At 40.9% G+C, this 18,860-nt stretch overlaps 1 protein-coding gene across 4 annotated transcripts; it reads right to left on the minus strand.

Annotated features, from left to right (window-relative positions):
• Positions 1-892: 892 nt before the first annotated feature.
• LOC148366532 (cytotoxic granule associated RNA binding protein TIA1-like) lies at positions 893-17,344 on the minus strand. Of its 4 annotated transcripts, none has more exons than XM_088336997.1 (12): positions 17,124-17,344; positions 16,423-16,519; positions 13,305-13,403; positions 12,164-12,218; positions 9,822-9,909; positions 8,295-8,370; positions 7,170-7,278; positions 6,989-7,084; positions 5,590-5,674; positions 4,380-4,518; positions 4,087-4,235; positions 893-1,853 (listed from the first exon to the last, which is right to left on the minus strand). In XM_088336997.1, exons 1-12 carry the CDS (start codon positions 17,150-17,152, stop codon positions 1,715-1,717), a joined length of 1,161 nt encoding a protein of 386 aa, XP_088193123.1. In that variant the 5' UTR covers positions 17,153-17,344; the 3' UTR covers positions 893-1,714. The 4 variants fall into 4 exon arrangements, with proteins under 4 accessions (XP_088193123.1, XP_088193121.1, XP_088193122.1 ...); XM_088336995.1 differs by having other exon boundaries at positions 4,087-4,238; XM_088336996.1 differs by having other exon boundaries at positions 6,989-7,087.
• Between the last annotated feature and the right edge of the window lie 1,516 nt (positions 17,345-18,860).

Below are 18,860 nucleotides of genomic sequence, written 5' to 3' on the forward strand. Positions count from 1 at the left end.
TGCTTTACAAAACCCATTCGTTGGGATCGAGTTTGTTGCATTTCCAGTAAAATATATTAAAAGAGGAATAAATAAATTTGCTTATTACAATGGAGTATATCTGTTTCGACAATGAAGCCCATCAACCGGAGTTTCTAAAAACACATGTTACGACTATGTTATTAGCAGGTTGTTAAAAATGTGGGGTTAAATAGACTCAGTAGACACAAAAAAAAAAAAAAAACATTTGACAAAAAAAATGAATACGACCCAGTACAGCTGAGCTGCTGTACACGGATCACTTTAGTCCAGGGGTGTCAAACTCATTTGAAGTCGGGGGCCACACGATAGAACAAACATCGTCGGGGGCCGGACTAGTAGATGAAAGAGAAAGAAAAAGAGAGACAAAAAAATAAGGGAAAGAGGGAGGGAAAAGGAGAGAGGGCCGGACAAAGAAAGAAAAGGAGAGGGAGAGAGCATGAGAAACAAAAGATAAAAAGTCGTAAGAGGGGGAAAATAAAGGGAGAGGAAGAAAGAAATCCAAAGAGAAATAGAAAGACAGAAGGAGACAAAAGAGAAAGGAAAGTGCAAAGGGTATGAAGAGAGAAAGAGAGAAAAGGAAAAAAGGAAGTTAGAGCAAAAGAGGTTAAAGGACACAGAGAGAGAAAGAGTGAGACAGAGAGAGAGAGAGACAAATACAAGTACATTGTCTTTGTTCGAGGCATCTGGCTTTGGCAACATCAAGTGGACATATTTCAACCTGCAGCTTGTTTTTCTCTTGCGCTTCTCCGAGTGTTGTCTCGTGGGCCGGATTCAATCCCTTAGCGGGCCTGATCTGGCCCGCCTGTTTGACACCTGTGCTTTAGTCAGTGTATTCTTTTTTTTTTTTACAATCCATGCGACGTACCACAACGAGAGTTTATGAGCATTTTAATAGGACAAAAACAAGAAAAAAGGTTTACAAGAAGCAAAGTCATCAATTCTCACCTTTCTAAACAAAAGGGCCCGGAAAGGATTATAGGCACTGCCTAAGTGACGGGCATTCCGTCGGCTAAAAACAAACCGGCTAGATAAGGCAACAGTAAAGTAGGCCTTCCCCGTTTCTCAGGCGGAGAGGTCAAATACAAAAACCGGCCTCTGGGTGGATTTTTGAGAATTTACATCGAGATCGCGTCAAACGGCATGGAAGAAATGTAGCCGGGGTAAGTTTAGCCAGAGTTAGTCCAAAGAGAAAGCAAGCACCTGCACTCGGCAGTATCAAACGGAGAGCTATTTACACCCGGACGAAAGATTGGTGGCTGGCCGAGAGCCAGGAAGGAAAATGGGGATTCCAAAAAACTACCCGGATCGGGGAATTGTGCAATATGGATCCGCCTGTCGTGTCAAACCATCCCTGCAATAGATTTGAAGTACAAAGAGTAAAAGTCGGACCTCGTCGGTTTGATTTTTAAGACACCGCTCAGTGATTTTGAGGTACGTCATCGGAAGCCGTCTGTAAAAACCAACGGGGGGAGGAAAGTGTCTCTGTTCCAGTTCGTCACGTACAATTAACTTAAAAACATGGCGGTTCGGGGTTCCAACCTGCGCAGTTCAAACTCGGCTCGTCGGGACGTCCGTCCTGGCCGTTAGAAATCGCCCGAGTCCCGCTAAAAGTGGAGGTCCCGGTCGTGCCCAGAACGTTAAAGCCCCCGAAAAAAAGGCGGACGGTCGACATAGGGCCTGCCCGTCCCCCTTATCAGTGCGTGGGGTATCCTGCGGCTCCCATGCCGGGCTGATTGGCGAGCATACTCCCGTTCAATCCCTGCGCGGCCTCCATAACCCCACCGTTACTGATGGCGCTCATGCCAGTCCACCCGGCATTGGGCGGAATGGGACTGCAAAGAACAAGGCAGAGACAGACAGAGACATGACAGAGACACAAAAATGCCAGCAGGTTAGAAGAGGTGAGACGAAAAGGGAGTCAAGATGGTAACATATTAGCGCTGTAAGGTGATGGAAAGCCAGTTTAGAGGTTGCAAAGCAGACAAAGCAAAAAATTGAAATTGGGGCCGTCTAGAGCAGGGGTCGGGAACCTATGACTCGCGAGCCTGATATGGCTCTTTTGGCTTGTAATCGCACATATTTTATCTTGTGCGTTCCAACTCAAGAGTGGCTCAGAGTTAAGTTTGCTGCCTGCATAACCAATGTGGATTGTTCATTTCAGTATATAAAGGGCACAGACCCAACTAGTTTAGTCAAGGTGTCACACCAACGGATCCCGTCAGGGCTGTAGATGGCTGAAAAAAGATTACATTTTATAAGGAAGCTCTTAAACAATACATGTTCGGTGTTGAGAAAACTAATGATTAAAAACCCACAAAACAAACTTTAAACACCCATATATGCCAGACAAGTACACAGAGCTATTTGATTGTGCGAATTATGCACACTTCTCTCTGCCTGGGGCCGTCCGCACCAAAAGTAAATATACACGCATCATCATTTAGTTATTAGTGACATTTTTACAAAAGAACCCTGCTTGCACCTTGTTTTAAAACCATTATTCATGAAATCAATGATACTCAACATGAGCCAGCGACCTTAAGTAACAGCGAGAGAGAGGAAGGTTCAAATTGGTATACAGTATTCTTTGTTTTGGGACGCAGATTCTGGCATAATTCGTATTTTACGTTTTTAACAAATCATCCAACATAACGTGGAATAAAACGTGCTGGGAAAATTAGATCTCTTCTGGAGAGCGAGAATTTTGACTCGGAGAGAATGGTATGGCTTGCTCAACAACAAAAATCCAAACATTTTGCTATTATGGAGTCAAAAACATTCCTAACCCCTGATCTTGCTTGTCATTTGATAAAAAATGGTGGTCAAGCACACAAAGAGCGTACAGGTTAAGCGCTAGCAAGAACATTTTAGCATCACGCACCCTGCCGGCCCACCACTGTAAAATATGAAAGCACCCCGCCTTCAAACAACATAACGCAACTGAATTCAGTGCAGACATTTCAAATGAAAGCTACTCTCACATCTGTATCGATCACTTCTTTTCACCAATAATTTAGACTGTGGGCATTGTCCAACAAATGGCTGCTTTATTTGGGGAGGGGTGGAGGCGGTACACAAGATGTCACCAAACATGTGATCGGAATGGAACTTAAAAACACATTCATCACTTTAACTCAGTCTCAATGGTGTCTGTATTTAGAGACGGGGGGAAAAAGAAGGAAAACAATTATAGGCAGAAGAGCACTGGCACGAGTGAGTTGACAAAAAAAAAAAAACACCTCAGATAGAATGTATTGTATTCTTAAAAAGGGAACACTTAATCGCCACAGTTGAAAAGCAATAAACAGAGACCCTCAATGTCCATCTTAACAAGACAACAGGTTCCTTTGAATTGAGGAGGTACCAGAATAAATAATACACTTTAAAAGCAGTCATTATGCTGATGTGATTAGATGTTAAATCCATCTGATTCGCTTTTAAGAGTTTCTTAGAACATGAAAGGTTCAATACCAAAGCCTCGCGTTGGTCGAAGTTGAAGAAACCAGAGTCTTGCACGGATATGGTGGGGATTCATTTAAGATTTTCATATCTCAGGTTCAACGAATGTAGATTTTACAACTCGGCTATGCAGTTCAGTGGCATCTCACGTCTGTGATTAGGTGTTCCCACTCTATAGGAACGGACGAGTAGATCTCCAATTCTTCAATGCGATAAAGCATCCTTTCGTGACGGACATTGAATTAAATTCAAATTTCACATTTTATTCCTTTAAAAGCACCAATTGTGCCGTTTAGAAACTGACCTTAAAGTTTAATGGAGAGAAAAAAATACAGTTTCAATATGGAATCAACCTTTGCTCAGATACGTTGAAATGCTCAGGGATGAAGACAGAAAACACAAAAAAGGCGGGGGGGAAAATGTCCGTACTGTTAAGATGTGGGACTGAATGGGGGGGGGGAGGGTGGTGGATGTGGAGTTGAGAAAGTTAAGTTTCCCAGCTCCCCTCCAGTAACCAGAGATGGTTTGTGCCGCCACAATCTTGGAGGTGCTCGAGTACATGTAGGTGGTGATGGTGGAGGGCCTTAAGCATGGGATGTTACTTACTTGAAGCCCTGCTGGTTCCACGCCTGGCCATAGACACCGTAGGTGGGAACCTGCCACCCATTTGGGACATACTGGTTGATCTGTGGCCCGTTTCCGTACCATTGGCCCCACTGGTTGTAGGGCTGAGCTGCAGCAAAGCTGATCTTGTTCTGCTGGAGGGCAAAAGTGCACTCACATTGCTTGAGGCAGCATGGACTAGTGCTGTACTAATAATTTGTGTTTATTTCTTTCAAGTTTTGGTGAACCTCTACTTGTAGCTGCTGGGGGGGAAATAAAAATTTTGAGGAATGTACCTGAGGTACAGGCATTTGCTGCACCGGAGTCATCATGTCTGGGTTTTCTTTGCCCCAATAGCACTTAGCTACATTGCCTTCTAATGCGGTCCCGTTCACAGACACAATGGCGTGGGCTGCGGACTCATGGGAGTTGAACCTGCAGAAAAAACAAAATGTTCAAATATTTATCTCTGTCCTTTGGTCAAGGCAAAAATGTGTTATGCTTTGTTCTTTCACTAACCAAACACTACTTTTGAAAGCTTTATCTAAATATTAAATGGAAAGTTAAAAAAAAAAACACACATGCCTGAACTCTATTGTAAATATTATGTATACTATATGTTAAGCTGAAACAAATCATGGTTTCAATTTGAAACATCTACTGGCCATCTCATTTATTTAAATCAAATATCTAGACCAGTGTTCATCAACCCTTTTTGAACAAAGGTAGACTTATTTATCAAAAAGTCCCGAGGCACACCGCCCGTCGAAAATATTTGAAAATGAAGTTAAGTCAAATATTTCACTGTACAACCTCATGAGCAGATAATTATATGAAAAGAAGAAACTAATACTTAAAATAAAAAAGAATGATGTGCTTTATTTATGTTTTTTTTTTTACAGTGCAATCTTAAACCGCTTAAGTTTTTAAATGGGATGTGCTACCTCATGAGCAGATATAAAAAGAATATAAAAATCTACTGCCACCTACTGATATGGATGACTATTACAGTTCCTTGTCTGAAGGTGGCAAAAATACTGAATGGCCTGATTTTTTGGAAAGATAAAATTGGGCAAATTCCAGCGGCACACTAGACAAGGTCTCAAGTCACACGAGTGTGCCCCGGCACACTGGTTGAAAAACACTGATCTATACCACAGGTGTATATCTGCGTAGACCTGTTGTCTCCCATCTTTTTCAAACTGAGAACTACTTTCTTTGTCCTTTTTTTGCAAGGTTTGATATGAATTTAGAAAATAACTTATTATGCTGTTACTAAGGTCATTGTTGGAAGTACGGTTAAATAGATTCAGTCAACAACTTTAAAAAGAATTTTTTTTTTTACTACAAAATCACTAGTGAGCACCTCAACTGCCCTTAGAGAATTCGCCCTGGTGCCTGCGGCCACCAGGTTGGAGACTCTTGGGCATAGACTAAACCGTAATATATATATATATATATATATATATATATATATAGAGATATATGCACCACCTTTCCACGTACCTTACAAACGAATAACCTTTATCTGGGAAAACTCGAATTTCTACAATTTGTCCGAAAGGAGAGAAGGTCTGCCTCATTAGTTGCTCTGCAAGTTCAAAAAAAAAGATTGTAATTAGCATCATATAATGAGAAATAAACGATTAAATACACATGAGCTCAATCACATCCAATCGCATGTTAAAATTTACATGAGTCAGGTTTTACACATTATTGGACAGTGAGGATGTGATGTTTGTTGCAACATGATTAAAAATAAAAAAAATAAATGGGAATACAAAATGCAACCAATAACTTGCAAAACGGCCACCGTTAAAAATTTCAATGTTATACATAGAAGGGGAAGGGGGAAGCAGCTTTTCTTCTACCTCACAAATGGAGGGAGTTATTTACCGGTAAAAGGATATTTCAATGATTTAGTGATTTGGAGTAAAGCCGATAGTTTGGTAAGCACGTTCTTTATGCTAGCGTTATCTGAATAACTCTCAATATGTTCAGTTGTAAATGACGTTATACGAGCGTGTCTAAAATATGCATTTCCGTGTAATGTTGGAATACTGAGCTCTCAATTTTTATTTTTGTTTTAAATCGCATCGCAAGATGACAAGTGTGATTTTCGTGTTGGATAAAGATCCCCCCAAAATGCGACATATACCTAGGGCGACTTATGCGTGTTTTTTCGTTCTTAATTACCGATACGCATTCTTTTGTCGGTGCAACTTATACTTCGGACGGATGTATAGTCCGGGAAAATACAGTCATCTCGTAACTGTAAATCAAGAGCCTTCAGCTAGTACAAAATGCTGCAGCGAGGCTTTTAACCAAGACAAGAAAGTTTGATCACATGACCCTGATTTGAGCTTATCAGCATTGGCTCCCTGTTAGCTTTAGATGTGATTTCAAGGTTCTGTTGGTAGTTAACAAAATCACGCATGGACTTGCTCCCTCACATCTTTCAAATTTAATGTCCCCCTATGTTCCGGACAGGAGCCTTCGCTCTGAAAACGCCGGTCTACTCGTGATCCCAAGAGCCAAGAAGAAATCCGCAACTTCAAGTGCGTTCTCCATTGGGGCCCTGGTGCTGTGGAATGCTCTTCCCCCTGAGATTCGATCAGCAACCTCAGTGGAAATTTCAAATCTAAGCTTAAAAAACACTTCTATAGCATATGAATAACCTATATTTTATGTTGAAAATATCTGTGTATTATTTGCCCTCATGTAGGTTTTAGATCAGGGGGCGGTGTCATAATGGTCTGTGGTTTGCAATAATCTGTGGTCTGCAATAATCTGTGGTCTGTGCAGCCTTTTGAGATTCTGCGATTAGGGGCAAAAAAATAAACATGACTTGACCTGTGCCCAATGGATATGATTTATCATTAAAATTACTGGAGGCTTTTTTCACCTGTTAGTCCAGCGCTGACGCCGCCACAGTACACAGTGCAATTACTAGGGCTGGACTGGTTCACGACCTCATCAAATGACAAAAGCTTGGAGTTACCTGCTGAGAAGTGGGAGACAAAACGGCTGTTCACGCAAGGAACAACTTGTTGTGAGCGGGCAAAAGCACATTTGTAATCACTGACTTTCATAGTTGGTTTTGGGCGCAGGAGGCTTTCTGGTGGCCCAGTTAGTTCGGATTTGCCTGCCTCCTAACCATTGGCCCCCCATCTGCTGGATGGCATTTTCTGCTTCCTGGAATGGAAAAAGCCATTAAAAGGAGAACGTCGTTTCACGTCAAGAGAATGCAAAAATAACTAACAACTTTGAAGGAGGTTTATAGTCTGCCAAGGTGTACAGTTGCGTGCTGAGAATGGAAAGTCAATTCATGCTATAAATTGTACACCTTAACTAGATATGAACTCATTGCCACTTGCTGATGACAGTCATGATTTATACTCGCCTGATTTAAATTGAACGCCTAGAAATCATGTCAGCTTTGTTGGAAAAATGGTGTACACATAAAAACACTCCAGCCTTTGCCAGCCTACTAAACCAAAACAAAAACTTATACTACTTGTTTCAACTAATATATGAAGAGGGTTCAAAATAACCAATTAGTAAAGGAAAAATATAGTGGTTGGATGAAATCTTGAGTTGCTGCAAGCAGTCTTGGTAAACTATAATAAGTGACTAAGGCCAACGTCAGCAATGACAATAATGTCAAGTAAATGTAATTCTCAGGCTAAATTATCGGCTTTAAGATTCAGGATATTGGCCGATATATGCATTGGATGTTTCTTTTTTTTTTGTTGAGGTGATGACTAACATGCAATCCATTTGGGGGGAAAAAAAGGTCATTTTTTTCTTCAGTACAGACGCTGCCCTACTTACGAACAGGGTTCTGGACGATCGTTCATAGGTTGAATTTGTTGGCAAGTTTCACCAGGCTATATTTTGTATGGAATGTATGTTTAAGGTTTATATAAGTATGTTTAAGGCCTGTAGAGGTAACCTGTATGGTTTTGAAACTGAAAAATAAACGTTTAATAATATGCTCTATAATGTTACAAAGCAGTCTGAATGATAAAGCACAGTACTGGAAAAACAAAGCTATACTTTAGGTGTTTGAACTTTCCAATGATATGTGGCATGACGTATTTCAGTGACTGGTGACATCTTACAGACACGAATTTGTTTATCAACAGTTTGGCAGCTCACCGACGAGCCGTCGAAAGGTTATGGTGTTGAAAAATGAAATGACAACTTACCCATTTGTTGAAGAAAGACACAAAGCCATAGCCTTTAGATTTCCCTGTAGCCATATCTTTGACAACCCGTGCATCTCTGTGGGGGTGAAAAAGAACTTCAGAAACATCATAATAGAACTAGAAATATACTGATCAGATATTCTGTATCAGCCTTCAACTTTTAAATAAGTATCTGAGGAAACTATTTAGTCAGAGGATAGAATGGATCCCGTATTTGCTGTGTCAACATGCCTTATGACTGTTGTAAATAAGACCAAAATATCTTTGCATAGGACAATTTCTCACAGCGACAAAGAAATACCGTAAAATTCAGACTAAAAGCCGCATCTTTTCAACCCTGAGGGCTTATACAACGATCCGGCTAACTGATGCATTTTTTGCAGACGGACGCCAAGCAGTAAAGGTGAGAGTGAGACAAGTGGAATATATGTGGTGAGAAAAGTAATTTAATTTTGCGCTTTGTGCATGACTAGAACAAGAATGAATAGACTCTCATCATGAATAAGGTGTTACAACACAGCCCAGCAAACAAGTGTGTGTATTTAAAAATACAGCAAGACCAAAATTGAGTTGTGCTTTTGTAAGTATTGATTACAAATTACAGAGACCCATTGCTACTTTGGGCTTTGGTTATCGCTGGTTCTTAATTGTCTTTACAACAACGGATTCTTTATTGCGGTTAGAGATAAATGAGTAATTGCTGCAAGGGGCAGATTGTTGTTTACGTGTATTGGGTTGGCGTGACCGTTTGCGGACATGACTGTGATAGGCTGGTGTAAGCTGTCAGTCAGTCAGCTGGGGTCGGCATGCGCAGTCTACGTCTCCTGAATCAAAACAAGCCAGGACGGGCAGCTAGCTTTTAGCGGCTTGTTACATTGAAGAGATGAATCAATTGAATCGAACTCTAGGGAAAGTCAGAAGAATGCAAATAAATGCTGATCACCAGTGGGTGCTTCGTGGATTATTATTAGCTTCCTGAAGCCAACGCAGGGAGATGCAGTTCTAGTTTGCGGGTTTTCATTTTTGACGGGCCCCATAAATCACAAAAACCAAGGGATTTCAGCACTAAGATTTGTAATCATCAATAGGCAGAGGCATGGTAAAAAAAAAAAACGAATACTTTTTTTTTAAGAAGAGAAGACGCAAAAGCGAGTTACTGCGCCAATCTTCCGGCAAACGTTTTGCTCCTTCACTTTCCGTGCGGCTCCTCTCAGAAATAATGCCTGATTTTGCTAAGCCTCGAGCAACAGTCCCTGCAGACACTTGAGCTCAATGGAGTGTGAGCTCAGCGCTCCTTTTTCAGCTTCCTTCACTTGCAAACCATCGATTCATTAATCTTCAATTCTCTCACGGCTCCTCAGTTTTCGGTTTCCTCAGCGTAGCCGATGGCCCATGGTTTGATTTGTGCTTCATGAAAGTGTCTCTCATTTTCAGGGTTGTTAAAACAATACGTTCTGCATAACATACATGCTAGTTCTTTTATATACACGCCCACACATCATACCCTTAAGCCATCTCAGTACTTACGATATCCTGCCGAAAGGTCCAAAGGCAGTTTTGACATCCTCTGTAGATATTTCCGGACTGAGGTCCCCCACGAAGACATGGAAGTGACCTTAGTGAGTCAGGACAAGAAAAAGGTGAGAAATATTGATATTGAAGTTAAAGAACGTGTTTTGGACACACACACACACACACACACACATATAATATTCATTGTACAGATTTAAGAACGTGTTTTGATACCAAATGTAATTTTGGTAAGTCCGTTCAGCTCGTATGCTGACCTTGGTTTAGTTCCAACCCCTCAGATAGGACGCATTGTGTTTTAAGATATTTGGTGTTACATGTGGCGTTTCCCCAGGACTCAGTACTTGGTCCCCTTCTTTTTAGCATTTATACGCTCCAGTTAGGTGACATTATTCGCAAGTATGACATCAGTTTCCATTGCTATGCACATGACATTCAACTGGATATTCCAATGGAAGAATCAGCCCCACTAAATTAGGATAATTTGGAGAACTGCCTCACTGAGATAAAAAGATGGATGTCACTTTTTGCACTTAAAACCAGAAAAGACTAAAATGTTGATTATTGGTCCATCTAAGCGCCGTGCCTGGTTCTGAAACACTGCTCAGAACATGTACAAATGTAATATCACCCAGGGTGACTCGGTCAAAAATGTAGGTGTGACATTCGACCCCAAAGTGTCATTTTCCAAGGGGAAAGGTCTACCAGTGACCCAAAGAGTCAAGATGAAATCCGCAGCTTCAAGAGCGTTCTCCAATCGAGCCCCTGTACTGTGGAATGCTATGCCCCCTGAGAATCAATCTGCAACCTCAGTGAAACTGTTTAAATCTAGGCACACTTAAATTCTAAAGTTGATGAATGACCGATATTTAATGTTGATGATGTCGGTGTATTGTTTGTTGCTGGCCTTGCAACATTCATTGCACCCTGCAGTGTTCATTTGACCTGTGAAAAGCAATGGGCCCCGGGGACTCGCATGCTGAAAAATCTATGGGTCCCAACAGAGATCTATGGCTCCCCAAAATTTAGTGTTATCGAGGTTGAAATTGTAAATTGGCGACAAATATATAATATAAAACTATATATTCATTCAGTTTTAATCGTCACAGATAATTGTCGTGTCGATCCAACGGGCTTTTCTGAAAGTTCGTATTGCGAAATGATTTATGCAATCCAGTTTTTTTTTGTCACTCTGGGTACACGCATCACAAAACATGGAGCCTCCATTATCATCCTCCTCATAGCGTAACCAGGAATATAATTGAGTCCATTTTGGCAGAAAAGTCCTTTTCTTCCTAGGAGTATTCTTTTGTTTTTTTCTGTTATCGAATCGTTTGCTTTAACACACGTGTTTTCCTTGCCTTCGCGAACTTCCGAAGAATTTCTCCGCCATTTTTTTGTGCCGGAATTATTGCTGTTGTTATCACTTTCTGCATTACGTTTCAACTTATTACTGACACTGAAAAAATTACCAATTTTGTGTTGATTTGCACCTAATACTAACCATTTTTTCTGAGACATACTTAACCTTCACTCGACTACAACCGCCACAACAATGACATCATCTCGAAGCAAAGAGATCTCGTTGGCCGAGATTGGCGTGCGGACGAAAGCTTGAACCGCGAGACCAAAACAACAATGGCGGATCTGCCTGACGAAAAGTTTGGAGTGTGGTAAATCTTGGTCAGGAAAAAATGTCATTGGGTAATAATGACAATTTTGTGTCAAAAAAGTTGCGTCCCGGGGACGCACGTTGATTTGACACTGCGTCCCCAGCAAAAATGACGCGTCTAGGATGCAGGCAAACGAGAATATTGACCCTGGTCACCCTGGAAGTGGGATTATCTCATATGAGGTCATTTATCAAGGTTTTTTTTTTAAAATCTCCTCAAACTGAGATTAAGTTTTTCCCTTGCCTTTATGTAGGTTGTAGATCAGGGGGTGGTGTAACAATAGTCTGTACTGCCCTTTGAGACTTTCTTGTGATTAAGGGCTATAGTATGTATATCATATATAAACATGACTTGACCTTAATGAATGTGTAGTTAAAGATTTACGGTAATAACAAGAAGCACCAATCTCCAATGAATTACACAACTGTGAGTAGGAATAAGTAGCCAAACCAATCATAAAACTAACATCTTAGTGGGCGGTGTCATACATTTTTGATGTAACACATGCCCACTTTCATGAGCCATTTTAGACGCGAAATACCATTTGTGGCACATTGCGATCTCGAATGATACTAATGCAAATCAGTTGAACCAAGGGCAGAAAAACAGAGCGTTACGTTCTCGACACATTAAAAAAAAAAAACGACGCATTCAACTTGTACTTACTACTCGTGTCCTTTTTCTGGCTTGTCGGCGTAGTGGCCCAGTTGACTTTGACTTCCTGTAGAAGGACAAATAAAAGGCCAGGTGGGGTGGGATTTACAACAAGAGACCCCGTGATAGAACCACACTCGTTGGCCTTTTGAAATTCTGACCAATAAATAGCAAGGCCTTGAACGACCTTGCTTTAAATTAGCCTTCAAGGTGCTTAGTCAATTGACTATATACCTGTGTATTTAGTAGGTGCTTTGTTTGTGTAGACAAGGGGTCGGGAACCTATGGCTTGCGAGCCATATATGATCTTTTTACGAATACGTATAACTTGGAGACAAAATTGATACCATACATATTTTCTCCACGTGGTTTCAAGTGTGCATAGCCCAAGCCTATTATAGCGCATGCAAAGATAAATAAACACTGAGGAGGAATACGGCACGGTCCAGTATATATAGGACGTGTCACACCAAAAATCAAAAACAAAACAAAAAACTCACTCTGGCTGCAAATCGCTAAGAAATACTTATTTAAGAATCCATGTTCACGGTTGAGACACCTTATAATAAAAATCCACGGAACGAACTGTAAATACACCAAAACGCCAGCAGAGCACCCAGAGCAATTTGATTGCATAGCTCTGCCCATCCCTACCACTCACCCACAGAGCGCAAGCACTCCCTCCCCCTTTCCTCTCGCCCTGCGCCAAAAGGAAATACGTCAGGATCCTCGTTTGCAGAAATTTGTGACATTTTTACGAAAGGACTTTGCTTGCACCTTGAAACCATTATTTGTGACAAAAATGACAGTCAGAGGGAGGCTTAACACGCAAGCAAGAGTGGGAGGGAGACACATTTTAAGCGGTGTAGTTTTATAGGACAGACTCTTCCATTATTAGGGTTATTTCATCGAGTGAAATAAAAGGCGCTCAAGAATACACTTTTGTCTTAAGAGCAGATTTAGCGGTTTTGTTGAACTCATCTTAAAATATATATTCTGGCTCTTACTGAAAATAAAAAACGCTTTTTGCTTCTACGGCTCTGAGTCCAAAAGGTTCCCGAACCCTGGTGTAGACAATGAAGAAATTGTCAAGTCCCCGTTTAAACACCAATCCCACCCGGACCCCACTCACCCGGTAGTTACGATAGCTTACCTTACCCATTATTTTCCTTCCATTCATTGCTGCCAATGAGGCAGCGGCATGCCTGTGGTCATAGAACTCCACAAAGCAGTACGGATCATTTCCAGCAGTCTGTCAAGTGCACAACAAAAATTATATTCAAAGTATAGTTACACTGTTGCAAAATGTGTTTTTCACCACAAACTACACGGACACATCTGCAGTAAAGGACCCCGAAAAGCAAAACTTGTTGCTACCACTATAAACAAAAGGAAAAGATACACAAAACTGCAGAAATAATCTTAATAGGAGAATATTTGTTATGTAAATGTAAACAAACCTATTGAACTAAACTTTAGATGAATTGGTTGAGTATACTGAAAATTGTAGGCTGAAACTATTCAAGACCATCTGCAAGCCGATGTTTCTGTGGCAACCATAAAATAATTTATAATAATATAATTCCGTATCATTTTTAGGCTGTACGACTCAAAAGCGAGACGGAACAAAATGTTCCACATGTAGAATGGCTTTTTGAAAGTCGTAAGATAACGGTCATAAAATGACTCAATTTTGTGCAGGCTTGGGGAGTAACGGAATACACGGAACGGCAAAAATGATGTTGGCAAGCTGTTGGGATTTATTTTCATTTTGTTTCTGTCGCATTTTATGTTAGTTTTGCCAAAGAGATCAAAGCCGGGAGAGACAGCTTACCACGTGTTGTGAGTCATCATTTTATTCCTATTTAGTTTCTTTTGTCTTTTATTAGAATATTTGGTATTGGAGTCATCAGTTACCGATACATCATTTTGGTACGCACACATTACTCGTACATTTTGAGAGCTATGCTATAAAAATTACAGCATGTTATACCAGAAGACGTAGAAGTATTAAAGCATGATACATGTAGTAGGAAAATATGAAATCCTTAACAAGTTAAATCAAGGATAACATAAGTCAGAGAACGTTGAGTGGCATACATATGTTTAAAACTTTAGATAATTCTGTATCATTTTTAGGCTTCTTGAAAGTCGTAAGATAACAGTCCTCAATAAATTGATACAAACTCTGGTTTCCTCCGATGTTCCTAAATCATGCAATATCAGGTGAATTGGACGGTCCAAATTGTCTCTGGGTGTGAATGGGCATTGGAATGGTTGCCCGAAGATAGCTGGGATGGGCTCCAGCAGAAACTTGATGGATAGGAGGCACTAAATATTACACACTGTACCTTTAAAGCTGAGGAAGTTTGGAAACCCTGCCTCAATTTGAGAACGTTTGAATGTGCCATTTTTGTTTAAAAGGTTGTGGAACTAACCACGGTACTGTTTCGATATCAACAATCGATGTCCAACTTTAAATCAATAAACGTTGCCATTTTGCTGACCACCTCTCAGCTTAATAAACAGGTGAGGAAGGCGGGCTCTTTTGTGGGCACAGAGCTGGACGGCCTGACAACTGTAGCTGAGAGACGGCCCCCGAACGAGCTGCTTAATCATGGACATCTCACATCTACTACACAGCATCATCTCCAAACAGAAGAGCAGCTTCAGCGACAGACTGCTGTCACAGTCTCAGGCCGCGGACAGACTGAGGAGATCATTTCTTCCTCATGCCATGAGGCTCTTTAACTCTACCCGGGGGAGTAGGAGCCCACATTAAACCTCACCCCCACATTTGCATATTACCCTATGTTTTATTACAGTGTGTATTTTCTGTAGCACTATCTAAATACTCTATATCAGGGGTCTGCAACCTATGACACGCGTGCCACTGCTGGCACGCGAGGGGTTAACTAGTGACACGCGAGGGCACGGCAAAATAATCATGATTTTATTTTTCATGTACATTTTAGGTGAAATTCAGACATTTTCATTTGCGCGCTGTGTTATTTAGCGGCTTTACGGTAGCGCCCCTTCCTCTGCTCCGTGTGTGAGCGTGTCTGCGCCGCGCCTCGCAGAGGAGAGATGAGTGTTTTAACCCAGCCACAGAAACACCAGCGCGCGATAATAGAACGGATCACAACAGCTCCTCCAGCGAAAACATCTCGTTCTTTTCAGCCAGCGTGGACAGATGACTGAGGCTTTGTGCAAAAAATGACCGTGCTGTTTGTGCATTATGCCTTGTACCTCGCACGTCAACAAGTGTTAAGCGTCATTACGAGATGAAACATGAACATGAATTGAAGGACAAGTCTGGAAAGGCGGAGACATTAAAATGCGTTGTGTCCAGGTACGGCAAACAAACACAGACCCTGAAAACATTTGTCACTGCTACAAACGCCACCACTGATGCAAGCTATCACATTGCTCACTGCAAAGCACGGAAAACCATTTACGGCGAATATTTTAAAGGTGTGTGTGTGTGTATTTCAAGTTTTGATAGTTTCTAAAATAAGATTTTATTGATAAATGGTATGGTAGCTGTCCATATCGCTTGATTTTGATTGTAGTTCATTGTTGATGAAGAATAGTTGAAGTCATGGACGTCAACAGGCCTTTCTAAATGTTGCTCACAGTCATTTTTTAGTTGGTTGATGAACAAGAATAGTGGAAGATAAATTGGTCAGTTATACAATTTATTTTTATCTACTCTAGTCTTGTCATTTACATATTCTTTCTTTTTAAACTATTCTGTATAATTACCTTGTATTATACACTACAATATCTTTTTCACTCTATTCTTTTCATTCTTTTAAATCTATTATTTTATTATTATTGAGTGTCCGCATGTCAAATGATTTCTTGTATATATCATGTTTATGGTTTATAATGGCTGAATAAATAAATACAATACAATGTATATCCATGTTGTATATTCTGACTGGTGTAAAATGACAGCTCTGTTGGATAAAAAAAATGTTTTGCGAGGCATTAATCTTTGTGTGGCACACTGATTTACAAGGACATTTAAAAGTGGCACTCCACACCGAAAAGGTTGCTGACCCATGCTCTATATCAACACGTTATAGTGGGTATTTTTGTATTCTATATCTTTTATTTTATCATTTCATTTTTCAACACAAGGATACTGCTGGAGGTGGGAATTTCCCTGCAGGGATGACTAAAGTATCTATCTTTCTGTGTACCGACAATTCTGAGCAAGTGTGTACATTACTATTCTCATGCATAATCTTAAAATGGACACTCACGTCAAAAATCATTTTACAGCTTTTGCAAGGTCCTATCTGTTGGAAAAGCTGCAGAATGAGGGGCTCCGTGACATCCCGGGACAAATTCCCCACGTACCTGCCAAAAAAAGTTAAAAGGTGAGTCAAACAGGAAGTAGCCTGCAAACAAAGACTAGAGCAAAGCGCTAGAGTGAAATCGACATATTCTTTCTACCACGATGCCGAACATATCATTTTAGATATTAACGACGCCATTTTGGTGTCATCACGTAAAGCCATTCGGGTGTATTTCTTGTTTAAAGGGTGTTTCGGGTAGTATTCACGAGCGTTGACGTGGCTTGCCGGAGGATAGCCATAGCCGGCGGGAGCAGGCCTCATGCTATGATAGTTTCAGTTTAAAAACTATTGAAAAACAAAACTTAGGAATATAAACGCTATAGTAGACGCGGCTTATCAAACCTACAAATCTTAATTGTGTTGAGGTAAAAACTAGCTAGGCTAGCTACTAGCAGCTAGCCGTAAAATTTCATGAGTAAACCTCGATAGTGATACCTCGTATCATGTAAGATACCATATTCCTCCAAACGAGAACGGTTTAGCATTTTTAACAAGAAACGCTATTATGAAATAAGTCAAGTATAGCGATTAAAAAGGTGGGAAGGCTACAATGGCGCCATAGCGGGCTTCTGTTTCCAGGTGATAGACGAAGCCGCCGTGCTCACAATGTTCTGGGTTGCTCGTCCTCCATCATCTCGGTTTAGTGGTGGCCTCCCGAAGACTTCCTTAAATCAATGTTTGCGTTGACTTCGGAGACTAAAGAGGGGGAATTGGAGCACCCGAGCAGTCCCTAAACATCCACCGTGGCCTCAGCACATTCACAGTCTCCGGCGGATGCAAACAATAGGAAGTTGAAGATGGCGGAAGAGCGGCGTCAGCAGCGGGGCTTACCTCCGCGCTGTGATATACGGGAAATCAAGCGCTCCCGCGCGCGCCGGGACGACGCTACGTCAAAACGAGCGCTCCGAAAAATACTACAGATCCTTGAAAAGTATTAAAAATAATTCCATACCTGTCGCGCTCCAGGGCTCCATGCCCTTACAAACTGTCGCATTTTCCCTTACAAAATACAAAATCATCTTACACCAAATTTTTTTATTTATGTATTTGAACATGTTATATTAGATAGATAGATAGATAGATAGATAGATAGATAGATACTTTATTCATCCCCTAAGGGAAATTCACATTTCCAGCAGCATCCCTGAGCTGAGAACAGTACAATAATAAAGCCAAAAGAATACAATATACAAATACCCAGTGTGACGTGTACATGTATTTCCTTCTATCATGTATATTGTTAATTAAGATTTTGTTGTGAGATCCTGAGGTGCTCGACATGAATGAGGTTTATTATAAAAAAAAAGTTCAAAAATGAAGTAGTCAGGCGGTTCACTGTAGAAGGAAAAATACATGCAAATAGAATTAAGTAGAATAATCTCATCTCATTAGCTGCACCGCTTATCCTCAGTAGGGTCGCGGGGGTGCTGGAGCCCATCCCAGCAATCGTCGGGCAGTGGGCAGGGGACACCCTGAACTGGTTGCCAGCCAATCGCAGGGCACACAGGGACAGACAACTCGCTCGCTCATTCACACCTAGGGACAATTTGGACCGGCCAATCCTCCTGAAATGCATGTCTTTGGAATGTGGGAGGAAACCAGGAGTGCCCGGAGGAAACCCACGCAAGCACGGGGAGAACATACAAACCCCGCACAGTAAGTCTGGTAGCTGGATTTGAACCCACACAGGAGGTTCCCAAGACCTTAGAACTGTGCCACACACGCGCTAACCACTGCGCCTCCTTACATCATATATATTGTTAATTAAGATTTTGTTGTGAGATCCTGAGTTTCTCGACATGAATGATGTTTATTATAAAAAAGTTCAAAAATTAAGTAAGCTTGGACGTTCACTGTAGAAGGAAAAAATACATGCAAATAAAATTAAGTAGAATAATACATTTTCTTATTCAAAATATTCATTCATTTTCTGCATTCAATTATTGTTGGTAATATACTGATTAAAGGGATCACCACAAACCTGTCTTTTTTCATTTTCTCCATTTATACTTCCTTTTTTTCTTAACTTCTTTATACAACATAATTCGTAATCAATCCTCAAAGCAAGTGAGTCGTTGGAGAGCCGGCTCTTTTGAATGAGTTGAGCTGAAAAAGCCGGTTCTCTAAGAAGAGACGGACTTCCTTTCACTACATAACTACCACATGAAATCCGAGGCGGCAGACGCATGCGCACAGTGGCATCAAACCGATACTGAGATAGAGGCAACCGCGGCGAACTCGTTTTACTTACCGGACGGTAGCCATCATTGACAAATCTGTCTTTTTACGTACAGATTTTCTTGTACATCGTACACGTCTTAAAATGTATAATAAACGTACTT

This window comes from Urocampus carinirostris, chromosome 5 (genome assembly GCF_059441175.1).
Source record: "Urocampus carinirostris isolate Australia breed hairy pipefish chromosome 5, RoL_Ucar_1.0, whole genome shotgun sequence".
Lineage (NCBI taxonomy): Eukaryota > Metazoa > Chordata > Actinopteri > Syngnathiformes > Syngnathidae > Urocampus > Urocampus carinirostris.

Coding starts and splice junctions, on each gene's coding strand:
- LOC148366532 (XM_088336994.1), bottom strand. CDS start 17,152: ATGATGGAGGACGAGCAACCCAGAACATT. Junction 8,371..9,821: donor GGACCTTTCGGCAGGATATC/GTAAGTACTGAG, acceptor TCACCCCCACAG/AGATGCACGGGTTGTCAAAG. Junction 4,239..4,379: donor AGCAAATGCCTGTACCTCAG/GTACATTCCTCA, acceptor TTTGCCCTCCAG/CAGAACAAGATCAGCTTTGC.